This window comes from Ictidomys tridecemlineatus, chromosome 8 (assembly GCF_052094955.1).
Source record: "Ictidomys tridecemlineatus isolate mIctTri1 chromosome 8, mIctTri1.hap1, whole genome shotgun sequence".
Classification (NCBI taxonomy): domain Eukaryota; kingdom Metazoa; phylum Chordata; class Mammalia; order Rodentia; family Sciuridae; genus Ictidomys; species Ictidomys tridecemlineatus.
The window spans coordinates 11,847,702-11,874,727 of NC_135484.1; the positions used below are offsets into that span (position 1 = coordinate 11,847,702).

General features: G+C 36.7%; 1 protein-coding gene across 12 annotated transcripts in view; it reads right to left on the reverse strand.

The window, feature by feature from the left end:
• Scaf8 (SR-related CTD associated factor 8) overlaps positions 1-25,903 on the reverse strand; it is a 282,467-nt gene extending 256,564 nt beyond the window's left edge. For 11 of the 12 annotated variants that reach the window (XR_013424741.1, XR_013424742.1, XR_013424744.1 and 8 more), the window contains exons 1-3: positions 25,770-25,900; positions 20,290-20,352; positions 586-669 (exon numbers count right to left, since the gene is read on the reverse strand). Coding sequence is in view for 3 of the 12 variants with exons in the window: in XM_078018851.1 (XP_077874977.1) it covers positions 586-669; positions 20,290-20,352; positions 25,770-25,799 (177 nt within the window). In the remaining 9 variants the exon portion in view is untranslated. Of the gene's footprint in view, positions 1-585; positions 670-20,289; positions 20,353-25,769 lie in introns of all 12 variants that reach the window. The other variant, XR_013424749.1, reaches the window with a different exon arrangement.
• Between the last annotated feature and the right edge of the window lie 1,123 nt (positions 25,904-27,026).

Sequence of the window (27,026 nt, forward strand, 5' to 3'; positions counted from 1 at the left end):
AGAACTTCTTGGAAAGATGTCTGTGGTTGAGCTTCAAAGGTCCTTTAGCCAAGAAATTTTATATACTTTTTTTTAAAATTTATATCCATGTTCTAGAGAAATATACATGTTTTTCCTGAACACAGGTTCAAAACCTATCCAAAACCTGTCTCTGTGTTCCCTTTCCATAGTTCAAGTATCTTACATACAACAAGGCCTAATTATTTTCCACGGTGCTCCATTTTTAAATCTATACAGAATCAATAAGGTGTTATTTTCATTTAGAAGTCTTCTACTAATTTGTATTTAAGATTCTGCAATGTCGGTGTGACAAATGACAATTTAAAATCTCCATGATGTGGCTAATGTCCAAAATATCACCTGCCTAAGAAAAGGAAAAATATTTACTTCAAAGCTTATGGAAGGATAAATATCAAAATTTTAAGTGTTTATGAGGGAGGGTTTACAAGTAATACACTTTTTTTCTTTTACACACTATACATATATTAATTCTTCACATGAGAAAATACATAAAAATTATTTCTCCTTCAAAATACTAGGATGGTATTTTCTTTTGAAAACATAAGAGTAAAATTTATTACTCACCTTAATAGCTTTGATGGCCGCTTTTGTAATCTGGGTCATTTTTGCTTTAGAAATGGGTGGTTTGTAGTCATTCAAGGAATACAACTGATAAAAAAAAAAAGAATAAATTTTAAATACAGCAAAACTAATTGTTCCCAAGCAATAATATGAAATTACCAACATTTCCATTTTTATATTCTCAATGAAATCAAAGTGCGGCTTTTCTTTTAAAAATCAGGCTCAAAATCTTTAGTCAGCACAGAAACACATCAAAATCACAATGAACTATCACTTGGTAGTTGCTTAGATATTACACATTGCTGGTGGAAATGTAAAATTCTCCAATAGTTTTTATGAAACAGTTTGGTAGTTTCTTGAAAAAATTTTAAAGTTATCGAATGATCCAATTTCACTCCAAGGTATCTGCCCCAAAGAGCTAAAAACAAATGTTCACATAAAAACTTCTACATGGATAATCATATAAATAAAATTCATTAAAATTCCATTTGAAAAGCAGAAAGAGCCCAAATATTCATCATCTGATGAATAAACAAAATGTTTTATCTGTTCAATGAAATTTTAGTGATAAAAAGGAATACTGAGGGACTGGGGCTGTAGCTCAGTTGGTAGAGTGCTTGCCTACCACATGTGCGGCACTGGGTTTGATCCCCAGCACCACATAAAAATAAAATAAAGGTACTGTGTCCATCTACTAAAAGGAATATTGAGGGCTTGTGTTGCAGCTCAGTGGAAGAGCACTTGTCTAGCATGTATATGAGGTACTGGGTTCAGTTCTCAGCACCACATATAAATAAATAAAATAAAGATCCTTTGACAACTAAAAATATGTTTTTTTAAAAAAGGGAACACTGATAAATGCTACAAAATGTATGAAGCTTAGAAACATTTTGCTAAGTTAAACAAGAAAAATGATGAATTAATGATAAGAGTTTCTTTGGAAGTGAAGAAATATTTTAAAGTTAATTGTGGTAATGTTTGCACAACTTTGTGAATATAGCAAAACCACTGAATTGTACACTTCAAATTGGTTGATTTTATGGTATACCATTTCTTTTTAATCAGGGGATCTAAAGTTTAACAAGAATTCTCCCTCCAAAAAATCTTTATTTTGAAATTTCTTACATAAGCAAAGGGTAAAAATAGTGCTTAGAAAGAAAGCAGTTAAAGACATGTTAGAGAAATTAGGCAACAAGTAACTATGAATAAATGAATACTGATTAAAACTTTTGAATCTGGGGGAGTGGAGCATGCCTAGAATTCCCAGTGCCTCTTGGATGCTGAGGAAGGCGAGATCCTGTCTCAAAATTTAAAAAAGGACTGGAATGTAGCTCAGTGGTAAAGCATCCCTGAGTTTAATTTCCACTCAAAAAAATTATTTTTCCACTGTACACAGTGATGATAACATTTTTAACTATAATTGGCATAATAATTTAGAAGCCTAGAAACGGCTTTAACCATTAAAACACTGCAAAACCACTTGAACAGACTTCAAATTCTATTCACTTTCACCTCTTTTATATGTGGAATCTGTTGTTTTCCCCATAATTTGTCTCTTCTTCCTCCCCTGGTCACCACCTCCATGACAACAGTCCAAGTTACCTTCATCATCCACCTGGACAACACCTAAATGGATATGTTGTCAATACATTTACAACTCTTTTAAAAACTATCTTGATCAGATGACTGACACTCAAAACTACTCCCAACACCCCTTAATATGGCCAATCACTTCTCTTCAGATACATGATTAAAAAAAAAAAAAAAAAGCCTGCATATATAAAGCCCTGCCTGGTCCAACTCCTGTGTCTATTTCCAGCCTCAGTTTATACCATGCTCATTGGCCCTTCCCTGCTCCTGGAACAAATGATCTCCCCCACCTCCAGGGTTGAGTTCCCTGGGCCCCAAATCAAGAGGCTTGTTCCCTCTATGTAGACACATGTCACCATGGCTTCCCCAGTAGTTATCTTTCAGACAGGTAGCAGACAGACAAGTGATGAAAACATAAGGTTAAGGGGAAAATTCTATAGAATGAACTTATGTACTGACCCTCACATGCTTTCTTTTACAATTTACTTGAAAAAACTCTGGCGCTGCGTAGCTTAAGCCAACAGGATATGCTACATTTATCAACAAACAACCTTCTATCTGCAAAAGAAAGACTCCTCCCTGATGATAAGAACACACATTACTCTGAAAGGGGTACCTGTGTAACCTTTACACAGACCAGATTACAGGACTCAGGCAGATAGAATAATTAGAAGCAAAGCCCCCAATCAAAAAATCTGTAGAACCAAGTTCTAATCAAAATCAGTAAGCATGGCCAAGGTGACTCAAGAGTTGCCTTAGATATTTAGTATGTCATTATAACAGTAAATCTCCCCTCCATGGGGTAGGGGTAAGACCATGTGCAGTGGGACTTCAAAGTCTTATGCAATCCTGCTGCGACTCAAAAGTCAAGGGGTGGACCTTGGTGGGACTCTTTGAAAACTTCCCTGGAACTCCCCAATAAAACAGGAGGGCAGGAGGGGCCTCTTTTCTGTGAGGACCCACTCTCTCCCTTTTTCCCTTAAGAGTGTTCCTTCTTTCCTTTTCCTTTCCCTAGTAATAAACTCCTGCCTGCAACTACATGCAACCTGTCTGAAAATCTCTATAGCATGAATGCAAAGAACCAGTGACCAAGGATCTCTGTTATTGCTTTGGCTCTACTGATGGCCTTGCACTGGAACATTTCTTAAAGCATCATCTAATGAGGAAAGGGTCTCCTACCTCTCCAATAAGATTAAGACAAGACTCTCCTCTTTATGGGCTCACTGCCCTGCCACTTACTTTTGAAGCATTCACTGCAGTAATCTGACATTTACTTGTATGATTAATACTTGATTTTTAAAAAAGGACTGCCACAAGGGTGATGGTAACTGATACCAATCAACAAAGGGTGTTAAGTTTCTTAAAAGCAATTTAAGTTTACCAAGGGGTAAATATATAGCATTTACTGTGCAAATTAGAATCAATTCTAGTACAAGCAAAACCATCCTTCGCCCTTTAATTTCCTGTAGAGGGATCCACCTGCTAATGATACTTCCTAAGATTATATTCTGACAGGTACTTTCTAAGAACTCTTAAGCTAAGATACTTAAGATCTTACACTACCCATTAAACCAAATACCTATATCAAACAAGGAATTTTAACATAATTGTATATACTTTTTACTATACTTTAATATACTATATTCCTACCTATTTTAGAAAATGTACTTATATGCCAGTATATTCATTTCTCCAAATTTCTATGTTCTATATAGACTACTGTCAGTAAATCCTAAGCATCAAACTCTTTCCTCTAGGACTTCTAACAACGAACATCTGCTGAGAATTTTGTAAATGTCACTATAACATTCAGTAGTTTAAGAAAAGAATAAAGTCTGGGGTTGTAGCTCAGTGGTAGAGTGCTTGCCAAGCACATGTGAGGCACTAGGTTCAATCCTCAGCACTATATATATAAAGGTATTATGTCCATCTACAACTAAAATTTTTTTAAATAAAGAAAAGAATGAACATAAGGGCTGGGAATATAGCTCAGAGGGTAGAGTGCTTGTGTAGCATGCCAAGGCTCTGGGTTCGTTCCCAGCACTGAAGAAGAAGAAATGATAAATCTATAGTGATGGAATGCTGCCAGCGAATTAGAGGCTTTTAACAGACTTCCACAATAATTCCCCATACATGAATAGACAAACTATCTTTAGATCCACAAGATATGATACAATGACTGTATACAGCAAGCATTCACTAATAAATATTATTCAACAGGTAACTTATTTACACTGTATAACAATGCTTATTATTAAAACTGCCAAGTTTCATTCAAACTCCAGCCCTCATCAAATATGTAAACAATCCACAAAGAATCAGAAATAAAATTATCTCCATTTTCTCAAAATCTGAATCAGGACACACAAAACATCAGGGTTTTAACAGTGGGAAATGCTGGAGAAGAATTAAAATTGATTCTGGGACCATACTTTTGTTTTGCCTTATGATTCCACTTCTATGCTTAGGTCAGAAGAACACAGCTGCATGCTCTCTAGGCTTGGGCTCTCCAACTGGGGTAAATAGTTTTCCCTGCTGGTGTGTCTTCCAAAACCTCAAGTGGCTATTTACCCCAGTTCAGTTTGTTATATTAAGTTCTTCCTCAGTTAAAACTACCGTGATTTTTCTAGATCCCCTGGTACTTGCTGTGCACCAGATTGAACTCTGCTTCCCAAACTTAAGCTTCTTCCCCTTATATACCATGTGCTAATATTATCTAATCTAAGGTTACAAATGCCTTTACTTACACAAACTCACTACATTCATCTGACCTCAGAATAACCTAAGCTGTCCTTCTTCCTTTGGTCACCAACACATCATTTCAACAGAAAGGTACAAAATAAAAGCTCTCGCTCTAATTAATTCAGTTCTCCTTGTATACACTGAATAATCCTCCTTAAATTTGTAACTTACTTTTTTATGCTGCTAAAAGGAGGACTTTTAATGTACACGCTTGCTAGACAAGTGTTCTACCACTGAGCTAAATTCCCGACCCTAATCTTGTAAAAGGCTTTTAATTTCTATGTTACCACTTGTGATACCAGAGCAAATGCATATTTTTAACCTGTAAACTCTTTCAAGTCCAATTAGCTTCTAATGACTTTAAACAAGATTTGAGGAATCTTTTACCTAAGCTAAAATATGTTAGCTCAGTTGCTGCTTCTGGCTACTCCACCACAAAATTTCTACTAATGACCTTAAACGCCACTTAATATAAATTAGGCCAGGAGTCCGTAAACATTTTCTGTAATGGGTTAGCAAATATTTTAGGTTTCGTGAGTGTAATCATTTGGATGTGGTTTGTCCCCATACTAAAAGTTTGGCTGCTAGTGTGGTGGTGGGCTTTAAGAGGGAGAGTCTATGTGGAGGTCCTTGGAACACCAGGGAAGCTACTCTCAGAAGAGAATAAGGTATTTCTCTTGCAATACTCTGGTAGTTCTCCCTGGAGGATTGAAGGACTGTTATACAAGCCTGAGCCTGGCCCCACACAGCTCTCTGGCTTCATGATCACTTGCTCCTGGAAATGGTCCTGCCACTGCCATCCAGCATAATCTAAAGCAGTTAACAGGTCTCTCACCAGAACTGAGCCCATGCAAACACGTACCCTTGAACCTCCAAAACTGCAAACTAAAAAATTCTCTTCTTCATAAGTTGCCTCCCTCATATGTTTTGAGAAGAATCAGCAGACAGACATTACAAACTTCTAAAAATGGAAATGTGATAAAAGAGTTGATAACTGATAAAATGAGGAAACCACAAGTCACAGCACACACAAAAGATACAGCCAAGGAGTGAAATAATTTTTCCTGCAGAATTCCAGAGTTTCATCTCTCAAAATTCAAGGTATTAAAGAGGGCAGTAGCAGTACAAACAAATTAAGGCTCTATACTTACTATTCCAACAGCTCAATAAAAAATGGCTAAATTTTAAGAAATAGTGGCATAAAAATATTATTTACTGATAAGAGGGTAATCACCCAAAGAACTCAAGCATTAAGAACTAAAACAGGAGGGATCAAGGAGAAGGAAGGGCTTTCAATAAAATCTCTTCAGCTTGGGCGGGGGTTGTGGCTTAGTAATAGAGCGCATGCGAGGCCCTGGGTTCAGTCCTCAGCACCACGTGAAAATAAATAAATAAAATAAAGGTATTGTGTCCAATTAAACTACAAAAAAAACAAACATTTTTTAAAACATCTCTTCAGCTCTCTCCTACCTGCCAGTTCTTATATTGAAACCCCAAACTCCAAAGATACTGTATTTGGAAACAGGGCTTCATTGAAGGCAATTGATGCTAAATAAGGACATCACTGTAGACAATCCTGGTCCAATAGGATTGGTTTCCTTATAAGAGACACCAAGGAGCTCTCACTCAGACATACACTGTCTTGTATGTTCTCTCCCTAACCCACCCTCCAGTGTGAGGGCACAGTGAGCCGGCAGCTATCTGAAAGCCAGCAAGAGTCTTCCCATGAACCTAATTAATGGTCAGCACCTAAATCTTGAACTACCTAGCATAAAGATCTGTAAGAAAATAAATTTTAATTATTTAAGACCCTTTACAAATAATATGAACATTTTTGATCCAATTAAGAGCATTTAATTGTCATGATTAATAAATTAGAGGTTGGGGGAGAAAGCCAGGGAAAAACATACACACCTTTTTGATGCATTTAAAAGAGAACCTTCTCATTCATAAGGATTATTATTCCTAGTTCCAAATCACTGAGGTAGAAACTGAAATAACTATTCATTCTCACGTCCCAACTCCCAACTATGCCACTGGAATGAAGGACAATAGGAACATGACAATGTGATTTTCCTATTTAGTGAATTCTGTCAATTTTACATTTATTTTATTTAAATAGGAATTACTGGCATTCCCATTGTTTTATTAAAGTTTTTCATGTTCTACATTAAAGATAGTAAACTACAAACAAAATGCATTTTTAAATAATCAGAACTATTTACAAAATCAGAACTATTTATAAATGTTAGTAATGAAAATGCCAAAGCATTGTATTTATGATACAAAACAGCACCCTCAGATTTCTCCTTGCTTGGTGGCACAGGCCCTGTATAAACCCCCTCTCCAAATAATCCTGCACCCTTGAATGTGAGTAAGTCTTATGAATTTGATGAGATAGTCATTCTCTGGTAACTGTTATATAAGTCTCTGCAGCAGCAGCAGACTGGAGACAGAATTTCCTGCTGGTTTTAAAGAAATAAACTGCCATGTGTAAGAGAGGTCCCCATGGCTACAAGACCAGAGGGAGGCCACTAGAAACAGATCAATCACCAGTTAACAGTGCCTGGATCATAACCCATTAAAATTATGAAGTAAATATATGCTGTTTTTAGTCAAACACTAAATTTCTGACAACCTATTACACAGCAACAGCATGGTGGTGCATGCCTGTAATCCCAGCAGCTCGGGAGGATGAGGCAAGAGGATGGCAAGTTCAAAGCCAACCTCAGCAAAAGCAAGGCTCTGGGGCTGGGGTTGTGGCTCAGCGGTAGAATGCTGGCCTAGCATGTGTGCGGGGCTGGGTTCAATCCTCAGCACCACATAACCACATAAAAATAAATAAATAAAATAAAGGGATTGTGTCCAACTACAACTTTAAAAAAATTTAAATAAATAAAACAAAGTTAAAAAAAGGAAGGCGCTAAGCAACTCAGTGAGATCCTATCTTTAAATAAAATACAAAATAGGGCCAGGGATGTGGCTCAGTGGTCAAGTGACCCTGAGTTCAATCCCCAGTATTTCCCCTCCAAAAAGAGTACTGTAAAAACGGCTTTATAGTGCAGCCTAACATGGAGTAAACCAACTAATGCACCCCTTTCCTTGCCAACACATGAAAACCTCAGACTGAATACAAAAGCAACTGAGAACTCTACAAAAGTAAACCAGCAGGCAAAACAAAGTCTTATGTCAAACCTGAATATTGACCAGGAAAAGCAGGAGAAGGCTGTGTGGGGGAGGAGATAATTTCATAGTATTTGGTATTCTTCCATGATCTTCCAGCTTTGATCCCAGGGCTGGCAGATTTACAGAATGGTACAGCCAATACCAGAAGCAAAAACACCAGGAGAAACATCCAATGTTTAGTCAAACAGACATGTAAAAAGACCCCTCTATGCTGTCAAGGAAGGGAGAAGACAAGGAGACAATCTTTTTTTCTTCTTTCCCCCTTCTCCCTTTTCTCTCCTAGCCTACCAACAATTTGTTGGCTCTCCAGCATCTAAAACCCAAACAGAACACCTATCTCTGGTCAAAGGACCAAGGAAAAGGAGTCCTACCATCCAAAGAATGGGAGTGGGGGGGGGGTCCCAATTTTCTCGAATTCTGAAGACTAAACCTGAAAAGCAACTTGACATTCTGGCTAGGGGTCCAGGGTAGGGAGTGGGGGTAGCGGGCCTGTGATCTGGAGAACATGAGGATGTGCAAGAGAACAAGAATATCCCATAATTCTGCGTGTGAACTAATTCCAGTCCTGGGCTCATCATCCTTGGTGAAACAAACCCAAAGAAGCAGAGTAAAGGCTCTGAGAACAAAAATCCATGTCAACCTCTATGCAATTAACTAGACCAACTCTTGGGTGCAATATGTGATCACACCTAAAGAATAAAATAAATATTTTGGGGCTGGGGATGTGGCTCAAGCGGTAGCGCGCTCGGCTGGCATGCGTGCAGCCCGGGTTCGATCCTCAGCACCACATACCAACAAAGATGTTGTGTCTGCCGAGAACTAAAAAATAAATATTAAAAAAAAATTCTCTCTCTCTCTCTCTCCTCTCTCACTCTCTCTTTTAAATAAATAAATAAATAAATAAACAAATATTTTCAAAACTGAACTGACACTGGAACCACCACAAAAAGGCAGGACAGAACTTTCATATGAACTTGCCCAAGTCCATTACCTAATTAAAAAAAAAAATTATTTAACATTCTCCAGAGGATTTAAATGAAGTCTTAACAACATAATATTGAAAATGTCCAGTGTGCCAGTGAAGTGAAACTTACTTAACATATCAAAACACCAACAGGCACGTATACACACCGCAGGAAAATTTGTTTACTACATTGGGGAAAGATAATCAACAAACGCCAATCCCAAAAGGACACCTACACTGTAATTCTCAGACTTAAAACTCCAGAATGAAAAAGGAAAAAAAAAAAGATGGATGTTTTAAAACGGAAAAATATCTGAAAGGAGGTAATATAGAGATAAATAAAGAGTCATAATTTTTTTACTAATGACTTTACATACTTAAAGATGAAAAATAAAAAACAAAAACCATAATTGTTTATTTTCACATTATTAATCCTCAATAACTAGTACCCAATAAAACAATTTTTTCGTATTCTCCACAATGGCTAAAACAGTTACATACTAGGTACACAAGGGATCTAAAGGCAATAGAGTAAACACAAGCTGCAAAACAAATGATAGTTAAAAAAGCAAAATAAAAAACCTAAACATCCAAGATGATTTAGATTTAGTAAGGTATAGTAAGATACAGTAAGTTAGCCCAATACACACATTATTAATGCAAAATTAACAAAAATATCTGATGTGTTAAATGACAAATATAGAGCTGGGGTTGTGGCTCAGCAATAGAGCACTCGCCTAGCATGTTTGAGGCCCTGGGTTCAATCCTCAGCACCACATAAAAGTAAATAAATGAAATAAAAATATTGTGTCTAACTACAACTAAAAAATAAATATAAAAAATGAGAAATATAAAATATTTGCAATAATTACAACTTTATAAACATAAGAATACAAAAACAAGAGCAGGAAAAAAATGTTATAGCACACATTTGTTTTTCTACTTCATAGCATTCTTTCCAACTAGATGCTATTCAAATCATAATCTAGCTAACACACTATAAGAGAACTTTATCCAGATAATTCTCACCCAGTTAAAATTAAAAAGAATAGAACAAAACAAAATAATGACATGCACTGATAAATCCTGGCTGACATTTTTCTTCCTGTTAAATATACATATGTAACCCCTGGATCATGACAAAAGCTCTATTTCTTCTTATGGGTTGAGGTTAAAAAAAGAAATGTGGGGGCTGGGGTTGCAGCTCAGTGGTAGAGCGCTCGTCTAGCACACGAGGCACTGGGTTCGATCTTCAGCACCACATAAAAATGAAATCAAGATTGTCCACTTTCAACTAAAAAAAAAATAAATATTAAAAAAAAGAAATGTGTTTTTGAAAAACACTGCTCTAGCCCAGAACTATCATAAGATAATATTAAAAGTAATTACAAATGAAAGAAAACATTATTACATTTTCTCTAGATAACACTGCTTGCCAGAAGCAAATCTACAGTGTAATATGTAGCAATGCAAAAGACACAGTGGTACCAAACTGAGGGTTTTCTTCCTGTTATCACATAAGGATAAAAAGGAACAGTTTTCACATTCAAAATCATATTCTTCCCCCAAGGGTATTTGTACACGAGTGCACATGTACACATAAGGTACACAATTTCTCCCTCCCTCTATCCATCCACTTCGGAAAACTCTGACTTTATGTTTTATTAATCCTCAATAACTAGTACCCAATAAAACAATTTTTTCATATTTTCCACAATGGCTAAAACAGTTACATACTAGGTACACAAGGGATCTAAAGGCAATCGAGCAAACACAAGCTACAAAACAAATTCACCCAACATCCTCACAACTAAATGTGCCTGAATGCAGATTAAGTTTAATCCAAGATAGATGTATAATGTTAATACCACAATGATGGTATAAATTTACACTGATATCCCCCCGCCCCCGGCAGAATTTTACTCTTAGTGGGTTTTGGAATCCTGTATTTATAATCCCAGGCCAAAAATCATAGATATATGGATATAAAGAACATATTTCAATGCAACAGAATGTATCACTCTGAAATAATTCCCTATATCGTTTGTAATGTTTCATAATAAAATCATTAATAAAGTTTTACATTTAATCATTAATACATTTTTCTCAAGGTAAAAATCAATGAAAAGAATTGAAGAATACAAAAAGCTAAATGGTCATAATAAGTGTTATACATTCCATCATTGTCATGTATGTAAAAAATAAAAAGCTAAATGGTGATTTATGTCAAATTGTCAAATTGAGCCAGTGTTCAGCTACTGAAGATAGGCATAATATTTAGCCTTATAGGACATAAAAAATAACATGAAGACCAGGCTCCCCTCAACTATCTACCGAGGTGAAAAAGGAAAACTCATACACATAGTAAGATTGTAGTAGATTCTCGGTTTTCTAATTTACCATATCAGTTTTGACAACTCACAATGATTCCAAAGGTCTCTAAAATATATTCACAGGTAATTTTTCAGACACTTACGTGAAATATATATATTAAACTTAACTATTAGTGACAGAATATCTTTCATTATTCTCTCCTCACACTACCATAGGAGTAATATACTAAAGTTGTAATTAAAATTTGAGGGATCCAGGAGAACCTCTGACTTTGCCTTATGAAAATAGGATCACATGACATAATTTAGTGCCAAAATAATGGTAATGGAAGAGGTACAGGCTATAAATAAAATATATATCCAACTGGAAAAAGCAAAAATAAGATTTAATGAAGAAAATGGAAGTGGAGCTGACTGGAAAGAGAGCATTCCTGACTTCCACAACATTTACATTTATAACACACTCATCAATAAATCTTTATAAACAGTCATTACAAAAAAGGATGGAAGAAATGTTTACTTTGTAACGAAATAAATACATTAGACTCTGAACACATCTTTGTGCTACTCTATTGAAAAATAGCAGTGAGTTACAAAACCAGTAAGAACAAAGATGGGCCGGATGCAGTGGCATGGGCCTGTAACTCAATAGCTCAGAAGGCTGAGGCAGAAAGATCTCAGTTCAAAGCCAGCCTCAGCAAAAGCAAGGCACAAAGCAACTCAATAAGACCCTGTCTCTAAATAAAATACGAAATAGGGCTGGGGATGTGGCTCAGTGGCCAAGTGCCCTGGTACCCCACCCCATCCCCCAAAATATACACACACAGTTGAGGAAAAGGGACTCTGAAAGGATTTTAAAAGGATAAAGTGATCCAGGAAACATCATTCAAAGAGATCAATCTAATAAAAAAGTAGTAATCTTGAAAAAAAAAAAAAACTAGTTCTACTATATGAACCAGGAAGAAATAGTAAATTAAAATGGACTCTAACATCTGGGTGTGATAGTGTATACGTAATCCCAGAGACTTGTAGACTGAGACAGGAGGATAACAAGTTCAAAGCCAGCCTTAGGAACTTGGTGAGATCCTCAAGCAACAAAACAAGACCCTGACTCAAGAAATACAAAGAGCTAGAGATGTAGCTCAGTGGTAAAAGCCCCTGAGTTCAATCCAAAGTACCAAAATAAATTAGATAGATTAGATAGATAGATAGATAGATAGATAGATAGATAGATAGATAGATAGATAGATAGATATCAAAGGAGAAGAAAGGCATACATGAACTAAAATTTTGATAAGAAAGGATGCAAATATATTTTAAAAATTAACACTGAATTTCATGACTGATAAAATATGTGTGAAAGAAAGGAATCTAGAAAATTTCAAGTTTTTGAGTCTGGGTATTTAAGGACATGGTTTTACTACTAACATAAACACAAGTCTAAAGCAGGACATCTATGGGAGAAAGATAAGTTTAAATTTGAGGTGACAGCAATATAATTTCAAATGCACATATATACAGGGCTGAATCCCAGTAAAGAAAATTAAAAATCCAAATCATTCCAGAAAATAGCTGAAGAGACAAGGAATAAGTATGGAAAACTAACTATCAGAAGGAGAATAAGTAAAAATGAGAACAAACTCAGCCTCAGGTTAAAATCATCTAAGAAATGATAAAAGAGGCTAAGAAAGTAGTAAGTACTACTTTTCAGATCTAAGGTACTTTGTCACTATCACAATTGTTCAATCACTTTTACTTTCAGAATATCCTGAAAATTGATTGACAGAATATTTTCATCTTATGGATGTAGAAACTTAGTTAAATGACAACTAAATTCAAAGAACTGTTAAGTAAGTTACAGAACCATGTGTCAAACCTAGTTCTTCTGCGTAACCAGATACACATAATAGATATGATCTAGTTACCAAAAACAAAGAAACCCACCAGCTGGCAATCATGTAAACAATACAACTGTATCACCAAATAAGATGGTGGAAGACTGTGAAGACACACCATTTAATAGCTTTAACCTAATAACAAAGTAGACTTTAATCAAAAGACAAAAGATTATAAAGCTGTGAGTATACTGACCAAATAAGAGTCAGATAAATCTTATTTAAACACAAATTTCATACATCACTCAATAATGCTTAAAGACTTCAAACTTTAACAAGGAAGATTCCTTTCTCTTTTTTTTTTTTTTTTAATATTTATTTTTTAGTTCTTGGCGGACACAACATCTTTCTTGGTATGTGGTGCTGAGGATCGAACCCAGGCCGCACGCATACCAGGTGAGCGCGCTACCGCTTGAGCCACATCCCCAGCCCGGTTCCTTTCTCTTAAAAATTAATTTAATAAGAGGTAAAACAGAACAATTCCACCTTTTCCAAAAGCTAAAACACATACAGTTTGAGTTTCAACAAAATAAAAGTGGAAAATTCAAGCTATTAAAAGCTCTCAAATTCACTGCACCCTATCTACCTACTGCTCTCATCAGAAATTACCAGTGTTATAAAGACTGGCAGGTTACATTCCAGAATCTTTCATGTACATTTAGCTATATATTTATAAGCATACATCTATCTATATATTTGTAAATATTGTAAATATGTGTGTATAAACATGAAAGACATTTTTATGCGCCCAAGTGAAAAATTATACTTATTACTGTTTGAAATGATTTCTTTAAAAGCCTTGCTGAATTTTTTAAAGCAATGGTATTCTTGTTAATGATGAACACTACAAATATTGTTCAAAATACCAGATATGATCTGCATTTTGTTACTATCTATTGTTCAAAAATCTTGTCCAACATTTCCCCATTATTGGAAAAAAATGAAGAATATAATTAGGAAGTTCCAGTATGTTCTTTTGAACTTAAGACTTTATAATTTTTATCCATTATTAATGTATGTTATAATATCAAGATATCTTCCAGGGCAACAAAATTATCAAAAATGATACAGGTTCCCAAGTTGCTACATTTTAATTAAAACTGGTACCATGCCCTTATACCAACCTAGTCAGTCACTTAAATCAAAGAAAATAATTTAGGTTTTGTGGGACACAAATATTACAATCTGCAGAAAACATTTACAGATCCATGGATTAGAGAATCTACTCACAGAAGAATTGTTACAAAAGAATGAATGAAGCAAATGCTTTCTGAACACAGATTGCCTTTCACCTCTTAGTAGAATCTGCAATGTTAGTACTTTCATCTCTCTTCTCTTTATTTAACATTGAATTTTAGAATGTTATCTGATATGAAGAATGTTAGATAAATGATTTGTTTTTACCAGAGCATAAGTAGTTATAATGTTTTTACCAGAGCATAAGTAGTTATGACGTTAAATCTAGGAAAAAAGTAAAGGAGGATTAAGAGAATTTACCTGTAATGAACCATACACACACACACACACACACACACACACACACACACACGAAACAGGAAAAAAATCAAAGTGGAATACAAACAAAAAAAAGACTGAACCTCACTATAGTTCAAACAAATAGCAGAACCACATTAAAGGAAACAAACTAATCAGGTAATGTTTATACACAGTATTCTGATGGTATACCAACAAGCTAAACAAAAAATAAATTATAAACAAACATTAAACTCTAGTTAATAATGTTTATTTCCACAGGCATAGCTCTAGCAATTTTGGAACTACTATCTATGTTAGAAGTATAAGCAAATAATAACTAAATATACTAGAGAAACCAAAAACTAGGTATCTCAATGTTAGAGAAAGGAATTACAGATTTTAAAAGGAGCAAGGCTAGGATGAACCCTATACTGCTGGACTGGAATTGAAGCTATCATGATAAACTCATGCCTGTTTAGACAGATATAAGATAAAGAGGTGTGTGCATGTGTTTGTATAAAATATTTAGCTTTATCTCTTGACAGATATATATCCTCTAAAAGAAACTAGGGCTTCCTGAAGAAATAGCTTACCATGGCTAGGTAGGGTAGGAGTATCTTATTACACCAGAAAATAAGAGAGTATTCAGAAAATGATTAGTACTCATCAAAAGGACACAGAAGCCAGCCTGATGGAGCTCTGATTAAGTCAAATCTGAGAATTATCAAAAAAAAAAAAGCAAATAATAAAGAACCCATGAGTTCATAATGATATTGCATACATACATAAAAATGAAGGTAAAGAAAAGCTCTTACAGAACACCAACTAAGAGGTAGACATGACAGACTTAGAAAATTGCCATTTGGCAACCATATTAGTACTGATTCAGGCAAGAATTGAACATATATCAAAACAAGTGGAAAAGGTTTGATGGTATTTTTAACACTTGCATTAAAATATCTCCCCTTAAAATACATGTTACAAGAAGATGGAGAAACCTTATAGATAACAGTTCCCCTTTAATGAGATAAATGGACATTATATGCCTACTGATATGGTGTATAGAGAAAAACATAATATCACTTCCGGAATATTCCTGCCAAAAATGCACAACCTGAACCTAATAATAAACAGCAGACAAATCAATATTGAGTGAATTCTAACAACTGGTTTATTCTTACCAAATAACATCTCAAAGTCATAAAAGACAACAAAAGAATAATCAACTGTTCCAAATTAAAGGAGACAAAGCTAATGAATGTTAAGGTATGTGCGGTATAGGAATTATTCTATTAAGGACCGTACTAGTACATTCTGTGAAACTTGAAAAAGATTTTCAGATAACATAATGGGTGCTAATTTCTCAAGTTTGATAACCATGATTAAATAATGTTTTAAGAAAACATACACAGCTATTTAGAGGTAAAGAGCACCGAGACTGGAATCTACTCTAAAAATATTCAGAAAAAAAGGTTATGTGTGTTCATGTGTAAATGGAGAGAAAGAATAAGACAGCAAATATGATTAACAGAAGGTAGAGAAATATAGTTGAAATAGTCACAAAAAATATCCTCCTTGTAATTTTTCTATAAATGTGAAATTATAGTTTGAAAGAATGAGGAAAAAAATGAAGTTAATTTATATTTGCACATGCTGCCAGCAAAAAGTTATGAAAACATGAGTGATGGTTCTCCTTTACACAGAAAGGTAAGAAAAACATCTGCACGTTCAGTCCCTATTCTAATACCTACAAAACTCCATTTCCTCGGCAAAAATGGAAACTCACCTATCCAACCTTTCTCAAAAGTTATCCTTTAAGATTCACAGAAACATGAAGATGGACAGGGGAAAAGAGAAGAATCTAAAATAATATACAGGCAGCCCTCCACATCTGTGAGTCATGTGCATCAATGAATTCAGCCAACCACAAGTCAAAAATATTAGGGAAAAATAACTCTACTGAACAACTTTACTGAACATGCACTGTCATTATTCCTAAACAATAAACAATACCAACTATTTACATGGCATTTATATTGTTTTAGGAATTGTAAGTAATATACAGATGATTTACAGTATAGAGGAGAATGTGTTTAGGTTATATGCAAATACTATATAGTGTCATTTTATACAGGGGATTTGAGCATCTTGGGACCTGCATATCTCCAACTGAAAGGGTTATCATAGAATCAATCATCCTTGAACACCCAGGGAAAACTATACTATAAAGTACTTCAAAAATACATAAGCCAGACATTTTTCCATTATGGTGAGCAACTGTTACACAAACTAGATATTTGAAATATCAGATGTTTTAGTTTGTAAAGATTTCATTTATTCAAGATTCATTTGAAAGGGAGAAAAGATTAAGAAAAAAAAATTGGGCTGGGGATGTGGCTCAAGCGGTAGCGCACTCGCCTGGCATACATGAGGCCCGGGTTCGATCCTCAGCACCACATACAAACAGAGATGTTGTATCCGCCGAAAACTAAAAAAAATACTCAAAAATTCTCTCTCTCCCTTTAAAAAAAAAAAAAATCTTTGATGCCATGGTTGAGCGTATAGCTTAATGGCAGATTACATATTCACCTGTCCAGGGGTCCAAGTTCAATCTCCAGCACAGAAATAAAATACTTTTAGGGTTTGGGTTGTAGCTCAGCAGTAGAGCACCTGCCTAGCACGTGTGAGGCACTGTGTTCCATCTTCAGCACCACATAGAAATGAATAAATAAAGGTTTTGTGTCCATCTACTACTAAAACAAATATTTTAAAAAAAAAAAAGAAAGAAAGAAAGAAAGAAAGAAAAAGAAAAAGAAAAAGAAAAAAATAGGGCTGGGTATATGGCTCAGTGGTAGAGTGCTTGCCTGGAAAGCATGAGGCCCTGGGTTCAACTTCCAGTACCACAAAAAAATAAATAAATACGTAAAATACTTTTACTTCAAGATTTTTACCCATGTCAAATATTCTGATAAATTCAATAATATCAATTTCTTCCATAAAACTGTATGGTTTCAAAAACATTCCTAAATTAAAAAAAGACATTAACTAGGATTTGGTCAACCCTGGAGATACTGTGACCCAGTATTTCTACTAAATAAAGGTTTCTTATATTATTTCCCAAGTTCTTTTTTTTTAATATTTTTTAGTTGTAGATGAACACAATATATTTATTTTGTTTTTTTTTATGTGGTGTTGAGGATTGAACCCAGTGCCTCACGCAAGCAAGGCAAGCGCTCTACCACTGAGTTACAAACCCAGCCCCTATTTCCCAAGTTCTACACATTAAAGTACATGACCAAAACTGGTTTGTTCTGTATTTACAAGACTGAAATGAGCCCTGAGGAATCACACCAAATTCAGAAAATAAGTGTTTATAAAAAAGATTTCAGCCGGGTGGAGTGGCACACGCCTGTAATCCAACTGGCTTGGGAAGCTGAGACAGGAGGACTGCAAGTTCAAAGCCAGCCTCAGCAACTTAGCAAGGGTCTACAACTCATCAAGATCCTGACTCTAAAAAAAATATAAAAAAGGGGCTAGGGATAGGGATGGGGATGTGGCTCAGTAGTTAAGTGCCCCTGGGTTCAATCCCTGGTACCAAAAAGAGAGAGAGAGAGAGAGAGAGAGAGAGAGAGAGAGAGAGAGAGAGAGAGAGAGAGAGAGAGAGAGAGAGATATCTCAAATTTTTCATATACTAAAGTCAAGGAAAAGTTTATTTTAAAAATAATTTATGGCCAGGTGTGGTAGCACATGCCTTTAATCTCAGCAGCTCAGGAGGCTGAGACAGGAAGATCACATGTTTGAAGCCAGCCTCAACAACTCAACAAGACTATAAGCAACCTAGTAAGAACTTGTCTCAAAATAAAAAATAAAAAGGGCTGGCAATGGGGCTCAGGGTTGTTAAGCACTCTTGGATTCAATCCCCAGTGTAAAAAAAAATAAATTGTAAATTCATAAAGCTTTGGTTACCACTGAAAAGAAGTTGCATATAGAAACTGTATCTTGCCAAAAAAAGAAAACATCTTTAAAAGTTATATTAGTTATAATTCTAAAATGTCACTGGAGGTGTTTTTTAAATACATGACAGTAAATTTGCTATAAAATAAAATTTTAATGTTACTAGTCATAACTGCCCATTATTGGAAAAAGAGGATCATGATCTTTTTAAAATACATCTACCTACTTAGTCTCTATTTTGACCAGTGGTCAAGCAATCTGGCTCTTTGAGGAAAAATGCAAAATGCTGAATAGACCAGGTGGAAATGACACTAAAGAAAGGCAACCAACCCAGTCCACAGCAATGAAGCAATGAAGAGTTAGTATGCCTGCCCAGCCCCACCAGCTCTACATGAAGTACACTAAACACAAGACTAATGAGGCAAAAGAGGGGCTGGGGATGTGGCTCAAGCGATAGCGTGCTCGCCTGGCATGAGTGCAGCCCGGGTTCGATCCTCAGCACCACATACAAACAAACTAAAAAATAAATATTAAAATTCTCTCTCTCTCTCTTAAAAAAAAATGAGGCAAAAGAGAAAGGATCACAAGAACATAAGCTTCAACAAGGTAAGGCTTTTTGCTGGTCTGGTTTACCAATGTACCACAGAAGATAGAAAAATGCCTAGCACACAATAAGCATTCACAAAGAATTATACAAACGAATGAATGAAAGGATGAATGGTCTTTCAAGTAAATCTACATAAATTATATTACACTGCAAAATTATTTCAAAAATGAATTTGGTACACATTAACTTAACAATCATACTAGAAAATATGAATAATCTATTCTGCACTCTGACTAAATGAAGTAATTTCAAAGTTTCTAAGATATTTCTTTGCCTACTGTGGGTAGCATAATACATTTGCATATCCCTCCCTAAGTTTAAAATATGGTTTATCAAAAACTTTCATAAAACAGTTAAAAGGATGAAATAAACTCATAAAATAAAAACCAGAGAAAACACATCGTATTTACATCAAACTTGAGAGTTCATACAAGAAACCACAGGATCTAAAACATTTCTCATCATCATTTATTTATTTTCATAACTAAAGTAACTCTATCACAATCTGTTCCTCTATGATTTAGTCTTTTTTTATTTCTCCATTCCTATATTTGTCATCTTATAGTTTGAAAAACTTCTTCAAAAAATAAAATGTATTTTATTTCCAACCATCAAATTAAGAGCTCTGCAATTTGCTCATTATCAAATATATTTCTTATATTTAAAAAAAACATAAAATTAGGTGGAGCAGAATGCAAGTAAATTTAACAAGAGTTTATATATGATTTATGTTCACGGCTAAACGCAAACCACACCCCCCATGGAAGAAACTTTACAATTTCTTGCAAATAAATTCAACTTATTTCTTACATGCTCTCTTTAAGATTACTAACATGTTCTAAGTGACAAACTTCATTTTGCTTCTAAGTACCACCCATGTAATCAATATGTCATTTCACTATCAATTTAAACCTAACATTTTCCAAAGCGCCTGCCTTACGAGGATTATAATCATCTTACTATGCTTCTTGTGTCCATGCTGCTGGAAAAGCAGTCTGTACAAGCAGGAGTAGAGGCACAATCCTGAGAGAGAGGAGTAGAGAAAGATGTTGAGAAAACAAAACCAGATAAAATGAGCTCACTTAAGAGTTCAGGAGCTCAGCCAGTGTTCATGGTCAAGGTTGATTACATTTTCTCATACCCTTATGAGTTAGAAGTTGTCCAAAAACAGCACAATTGACTCTAGAAAGAGATATCTGAAATTGTATATGTAAGCAGTAATATCACTTATTCTAAGCTACCCATATACCCTTTTTTAAAAGAAACAATCAATCATAAAATATATAAGTATTTAGGAGATTGGGGATAAAGAAATTCTCCAAAAGTTCATCTAAATTACTGTAACAAACCCAATGGTAGTTTAGTATAAAATGGTTGAATGGTATGTGTAACATAGATTTCAATCTTGCCAAAAAAAAAATTATATGTAATCTTGAATGATTAAGACATTCTCAAAGCATGCAGTTTCAAAATCATCAGTATCAATCTCTCAATTATCCTTGTATCCTCAAATTTTTAAACCATATTTTACCATATCATCATTTTACCATATCTTCATTTTAAGAAAACAGAGTATAATTACTAAACAATATAAAACCAAGATGGATTTAACCTAACTGGAATTTTCAATCAAAAAGTCCCCGCCCCTCGTTTAGTAAAAATTATAATCAGATAAAAACTTTAAATTTTAAAATTTCCACCTAATCTCCTATATTCCTACAGTGCCATAAAAATAACCTTTAAAGTACTGCTTAGGCATAATAAATCCTCATAAAATTAACTTTATATTAAGTTAGTCAAAGAATTGTCCCACTAGCAGGGAATCTAAATATAAAATCAAATCAGTAACTTATTTAAAAACCAAATATCGAGAAATGCTAACTACCTTGGCCAAGGTCATTCAGTTACCTAGTTAGTATATAACCCATCCATTCATTCAAGAACTTTTTTTGTTGGTATGTACATGTACTACTGATTAAAGTGCTGTCCTGTGTATCAAGGATATGAAGCAATGAGAATATAGTCATTCTTCTAATTCAGTGGTAAAGACTAATTATAGTAAACACTGGAAGGGAAAGTACAGATGTCTTTAGACACTTAAAAGGAAATCTCAATCAGTGGTTCTCAATCAAGGTCATTCCCCAAAGATGGTAATACCTAGAGACATTTTCAGTTGTCACAAATGGGGAAGGTGCTAGTGATATCTAGTGGGAAAAGGCCAGGGATGCTGCTAAACATTCTCAAGGTGCAGGATCATGCCTCACAGCAAATAGTTACCTAATCCAAAAGTCCAACAGAATCAACACTGAGAAATCCTGAACTGAACCAGAGGGGTTAGGGAAGGCTTCCTTCTTCTACAACTTAAGTATGCTACTTCTTTAAAGGACTTTTACCTAGGTGGTAACAAATATGGCCTGACACAATTAATCAGAACTCCCACTATAAAATAAACACAGAAAAGAATAATGAGAAGTTCCCTAGTAGATGAAAATCAAAGAAAAGCACAATGTTTCAGAGTTGCTTCATGTAAATTCTCTTTCCTGAACAATAGACAAAGAAAAAAACATACAAATTGAAACAAATATGTTTTTATTATTCTTGCTACCTTTTCCACTTTTCTCTACCAAACCAAGGCTACTACTTGATACTGGTGAGAAGATTATAAAAAGTCCCATAGTTTAGACAAAATGAATACTCTCTGGATACAAAACTGAAAATGAAGGAAAACAGAAATGGGTTTCACTTTGTAGACAGGAAAATGTACTGGATATTAGATTGAGTCTGAAGTTTGTTTCCTGTAACAGTTTCAAGAGTAAGTTACCTAATCAAAGGATGTGAAGGACAAAAGACACCAAGTATTTTAAGTGTCCTAAAGATAAAAGGTAACAAAATCCTTTCAGAGTTTATGAGCCAAGGTAAATCCAAAAATTAAACTGAAAAAAAGATTTCTGACACATCTCAAACCTACAGATCGAGTCCTACATCTTCCTACTCAGTCTATTCAGGGTAGCAAGAGAAATGGATCATGTCGGGTAGGGGGAGAATGGAGTAATGCAACTAGCTATACAAAGAAGCTAAAAAAATTGAACACTGATTAAGATTTACTGGTAATATTTTGGAGTGTGACAATACTGGGATTATATTTTTTTTAAATTTTAAAAATTATAAAAATCCAACACATAAATCACACCTCCTCTAGCTACTTCGGGTAAGCACAATCAATGCTAACAGGCTCTTATATTTTTCATATATTACTTCAAAATGCTTTTTTTAAAAAAAATTGCTTTCTCCGAATTAATTTGAAATTTTCTAAAGGAAAAGTCAGACATTGTCATTCTCTTTCCTTCCTTTCTTTTTAAAAAGGAAGCAGAGGCAGACAGACTCTACCAGAATGATCTCCATACAGTGATTATTCTTAAATACAGAATATGAATGTGTAGCTCACATATAAAACTGCTACTTTCCAGTAGTCAACCATAGTCCTAAAGAAGACCACACATTTAAATAGTTCAGCATGTATCACCTACCATACCCTAGGTGAAACTCTAACATTAGAACAAGTAAATACTACAACCATGGAGCAATAAAATTATAATACCTTATTATGATAATTCTTCAAAGATTAACTGGTCTGGTCAAGCATTGACTCTTAGAAAGTCTTATCTTCCAACATAGGCAAATTTACTTCCATTATTTCAAAACTGACAATAGCAGCCATGGGATGCTTTGATCTCAATGATGCTTAAATAGAAATTATTGTTTCCATACAAAATTAGCACACTGAGCACACAAAAATCATTTTTTGAACCTAAATGTCATTCAATTCATGATAATTAAGGGGAATTTACCACATAATTCTTGAAAGAACCAGAATCCTTTTGAGAAATTATAATGGTAGGAGGAGATATGATAACGATACATACATATCGTATAAAAGATCAGGATTTTCCATAGACTAAACTCACATTTTGCAAAATTTAAAAATCTATATTCTTAGCTTAACAATGTAGCATGTTCTTATTTTCAAGCCAAAATTCTCTGCAAAATTAAAACATGTGTGGGGAAGTTCAGTTTGGGAAAACCTGAGAATTGGCATGACATAGTATCTGAGCATTCATATTTCAAACATCTTAAACATTGATATTTCAGACATAAATTTCTATGCTTTATAAAGCAAAAGGAATTTCTTGACAATTCAATGCTTCAAAGACACCTTTAAATTTACCAAAGTTCTGATGAACTGAGCCGAAGGATAAATGCTTTTAAAAGCCAAATTCATTATAAGCAAGGATTCTAAAACATCATTTTTTCTATAACTCAGATTCCTATATTTTCATACTTTACAACATGATTTAATGGAACACATTAATTCAAAAACTTTTTACTATAACAAAAACATTCACTAATTATCAATATTCACTCAATTTTATAATCAATCTTTTTAAACCAAAAAAATGCATATTTTGGGTCTTATTCAAACATATTTCCTTTCCTCAACCCTGACTTCATACTGCTAGTTTTAAGCTAACCCCATCTTAAAACATAAACTTACAGCATTATCAGTAAAAAAAGTTTAAAGACTTTTCTTTGTAACTTAAAAAGGGAGTGGGAGTGCTACATATACACTAAAATAGGACTACCAAAAATCTCAAGTTCCTATAAAGATTAGATAAGAAACAAAGGTGGTAAACTCAGCTAGGCATGTAAATGTTAGGCCCCTCCCCTCATCCTTAACCAATACTAAAAAAAAAAAAAAAAACCAGTAATATTTCTTCTCTACTATGCTTTACTGTGACCAACCACAGTGCACTAACCATTAGGTTACCACTTGAGGGCTCCTGTAAACCTTCTGGGGGGGTAGAGGGAGAACACATAATACAAAACTCCTAAACTAAGAGAGATGCCCCTAAAATGGAAGGGAGTTTTTAAAACCTTAATATTAGTGCTGCAAATACTATATGTAGCAAATAAAAAAGCTACAAAGCTGTTTTTCTTCCTGTACAGTTGTGAAACTATTAACAAATTAAACATATAGTATCACTAAATTCTTGTTTCATATTCTAAGTACCACAAAGTATTGGGTGGGAGAGCCAAATTTTATGTGAAGATATTTGTCCCAAATTATCAGGTATGAATTCATAAATAAAAAGAAAAGATTCCCAAGTCTATTGCTCTAATTTTTATTAGTAAGCTGTTTTTAAAAAATAAAGCTCTAGTACTAAAAAAAAAAAAAAAAAAGTCCTTCGCAAAAAAGTTCATACAAGTGTCACCACTATCTAGTCTAATATGGAGGGTCCTATTCACATAATGTAATCTAACGTTTAGCCTGTTTGCTAAGCTACCCAAATGCTAATTCTTAAAATGTAAAAAATAAAATTGTAAATGGGGCATTTAAAAGTGTTGTTATATTTGGGTAATCATAAATCTAGTATTTTAAGAAGTCAGTGTTTAAGACATTAACAATTACATTATTGAATGTATTAGCATTTCCAAATCAAAAGTTCATTTAAAAACTATGCTAACTTAGTTACCAACACGTTGGAGTATTTTTTAAAAGGCATACAGATTGGAAAAATATTTCTGGTGTGTAACTGTTTACCTGATGTTTAATGTTTGCATTAAGATCTAGTGAAATCACAGCTTAAAAAGCAATGATAAATTGCATGGAAACCTTCCGTCCAATCAATAAATTTAATTGAAAAATGAACATCGGACACCTGCTTTTTAAAAAACCTTTGACACGTGATTGACCCCTTGGGAACAGATTCCCCCAGCTGCCTCCGTCCCTGCGTGCACAGATCTCTCCCTACCATAAAGATGCGTCTTTACGTCGTGATGGATAAGGAGGGCAGTACAAACAGAAATAAATCGCAGAACCACCTCGCCTCCTTACCAAACAGCTCATTGGCCTAAGTCCGCAGTCGGCAAGTTACCGAGTCAACAGTCTCAATTATAAACACTCCACCCCGTGGGTTCCTCCCGCCCACTGCCCCAGAGGTGCCCGCCTCACCGAGGGCGCGGGAAGGTCCGCAGAGTGTCATTCTGCGAACAGTTAAAAATTTCCGAGGCCCAGGAAAAAGGTGGGCGGGCCAGGCCTCCGCGGAACTGACCCCGAGAGACCGCCCGAGGCTCCGGGGGAGGGCCCGAGCGGGCCTCGCCTCCGACCCGCAGCCATCCACAGGGCGCGGAGCCTGCGGGACCTCCCCCAGCGCGGCGCCCTCCCGGCCCCCACCCCCGGCCCCCACCCCCGGCCCCCACCCCCGGCCCCGGGGGAGGGGCGCGAAGTACACCCCTCCCCCACGGGCACGGCTAGGCCGCCGCGCCCCGCCCGGGGAGCCCGCGGGCCCGCGCCCACCCTCTGCGCGCGGGCACGGGCCCGGACCCGGGAGTGGGGGGGGCGTCGGTGTGGGCAAGAGGGGCGGCCCGGCAGCGATACCAACCTCGCTGTTGAAGGTTTTCACGGCCTCCATGTTGTCTGCGCGGAGGCCCCGAGCCCGGCGGCGGAAGAGGCGGCGGCCACTGCACTGGGAGGGGAGACCGAAGCGCGGGCGCCGGCGAGAAAGCGGCCGCTGCGATCCGGGCGGGCGCGGAAAGACAGGCACTGGCAGGCGAAGCTCCTCAGGGGCAGCGAGGCCCCGGCATGGCCGCTGGGGCGGGCGGAGCGCCGGTCTGGGAACACAGGCGCTGCCGGGGCGGGTCGGCGCGGGCGGGGGAGGGGCTGGCGCGGCGCCTTCTCTTCTCCGCCCCGCTCGGTCTCGGTCCCCCACCCGCAGGCCCCGTCCCTACTCTCTCCACCCCCTTCTTCCTCTTCCTCCCACGGGCTCCTGTTTCACCTCCCCGCCGCTTGGGCCGCAGGAACCAGCATCGCACGGCGAAGACAGAGGAGGAAGCGCTGGCAGCGGCGGCTGCGGCATCCAATATGGCGGACACGATCGGGCCGCGCACCTCGGAGTCGGCGGCGCCAGCCAGCGCGCCCCCTGGCGACTGGACCGCGCGGGCCCGGCGGCCGCGCGGAAACCATCGAGCCAGAGCCGGCCAGAGCGTCGCCGCCCGCAGGCCCGATTGCGGGGGGCTACTCGCGGCCGCTCGCCCCCGCCCCCGCCCGGGGCGCGGGAGCGAGCGCTGCAGAACTGCGGAGCGCTAGCGGCGGGCGGGCAGTGTCCGGCGCAGGAGGCCGCTTCTAAGCGCGGCTGTAGGAAAAATCTGAATGTGCCCGCTAAGAGGCCGATTGTGGGAACAACAGAATCTCCATTTCCGTTGTTCCCCTGTGGATTGGCTTCTGCAGGAGCGGCTGGGTTTAGTTGGTTTTTCAGAACTTTAGTGGACAGTGGCCTAAAGGTTATCTGCCAAAACAAAAGTTCCCAGTTTTTCGTCTGGTGACTGTGTGCCCAAGCGGCGTAGGAACTTGGGAAGGAAATGTTAGAAATAAAATCTCCGGATCGGGATGAGGACAGGCGGGCAGGGCAGCTCGAACGCCCCAGCCCCGTGCAGGAAATGAACGCTGCGCAGGAGCCCGGTCTGGTGGGGCCCAGACAATGCGTGTGTGTGCCTGTGCGCGGCGGGAGCGGGTGCCAGAATGCACACCGTCGGGGTACGTAAAGGAGAGTCCATCTTCGGGGGGGAATTAATCCAAAGGAATTATGCCCTAGATTATTCGGAGTAAGAGGATGCATATAAAATATCCTAAATAGAATAAG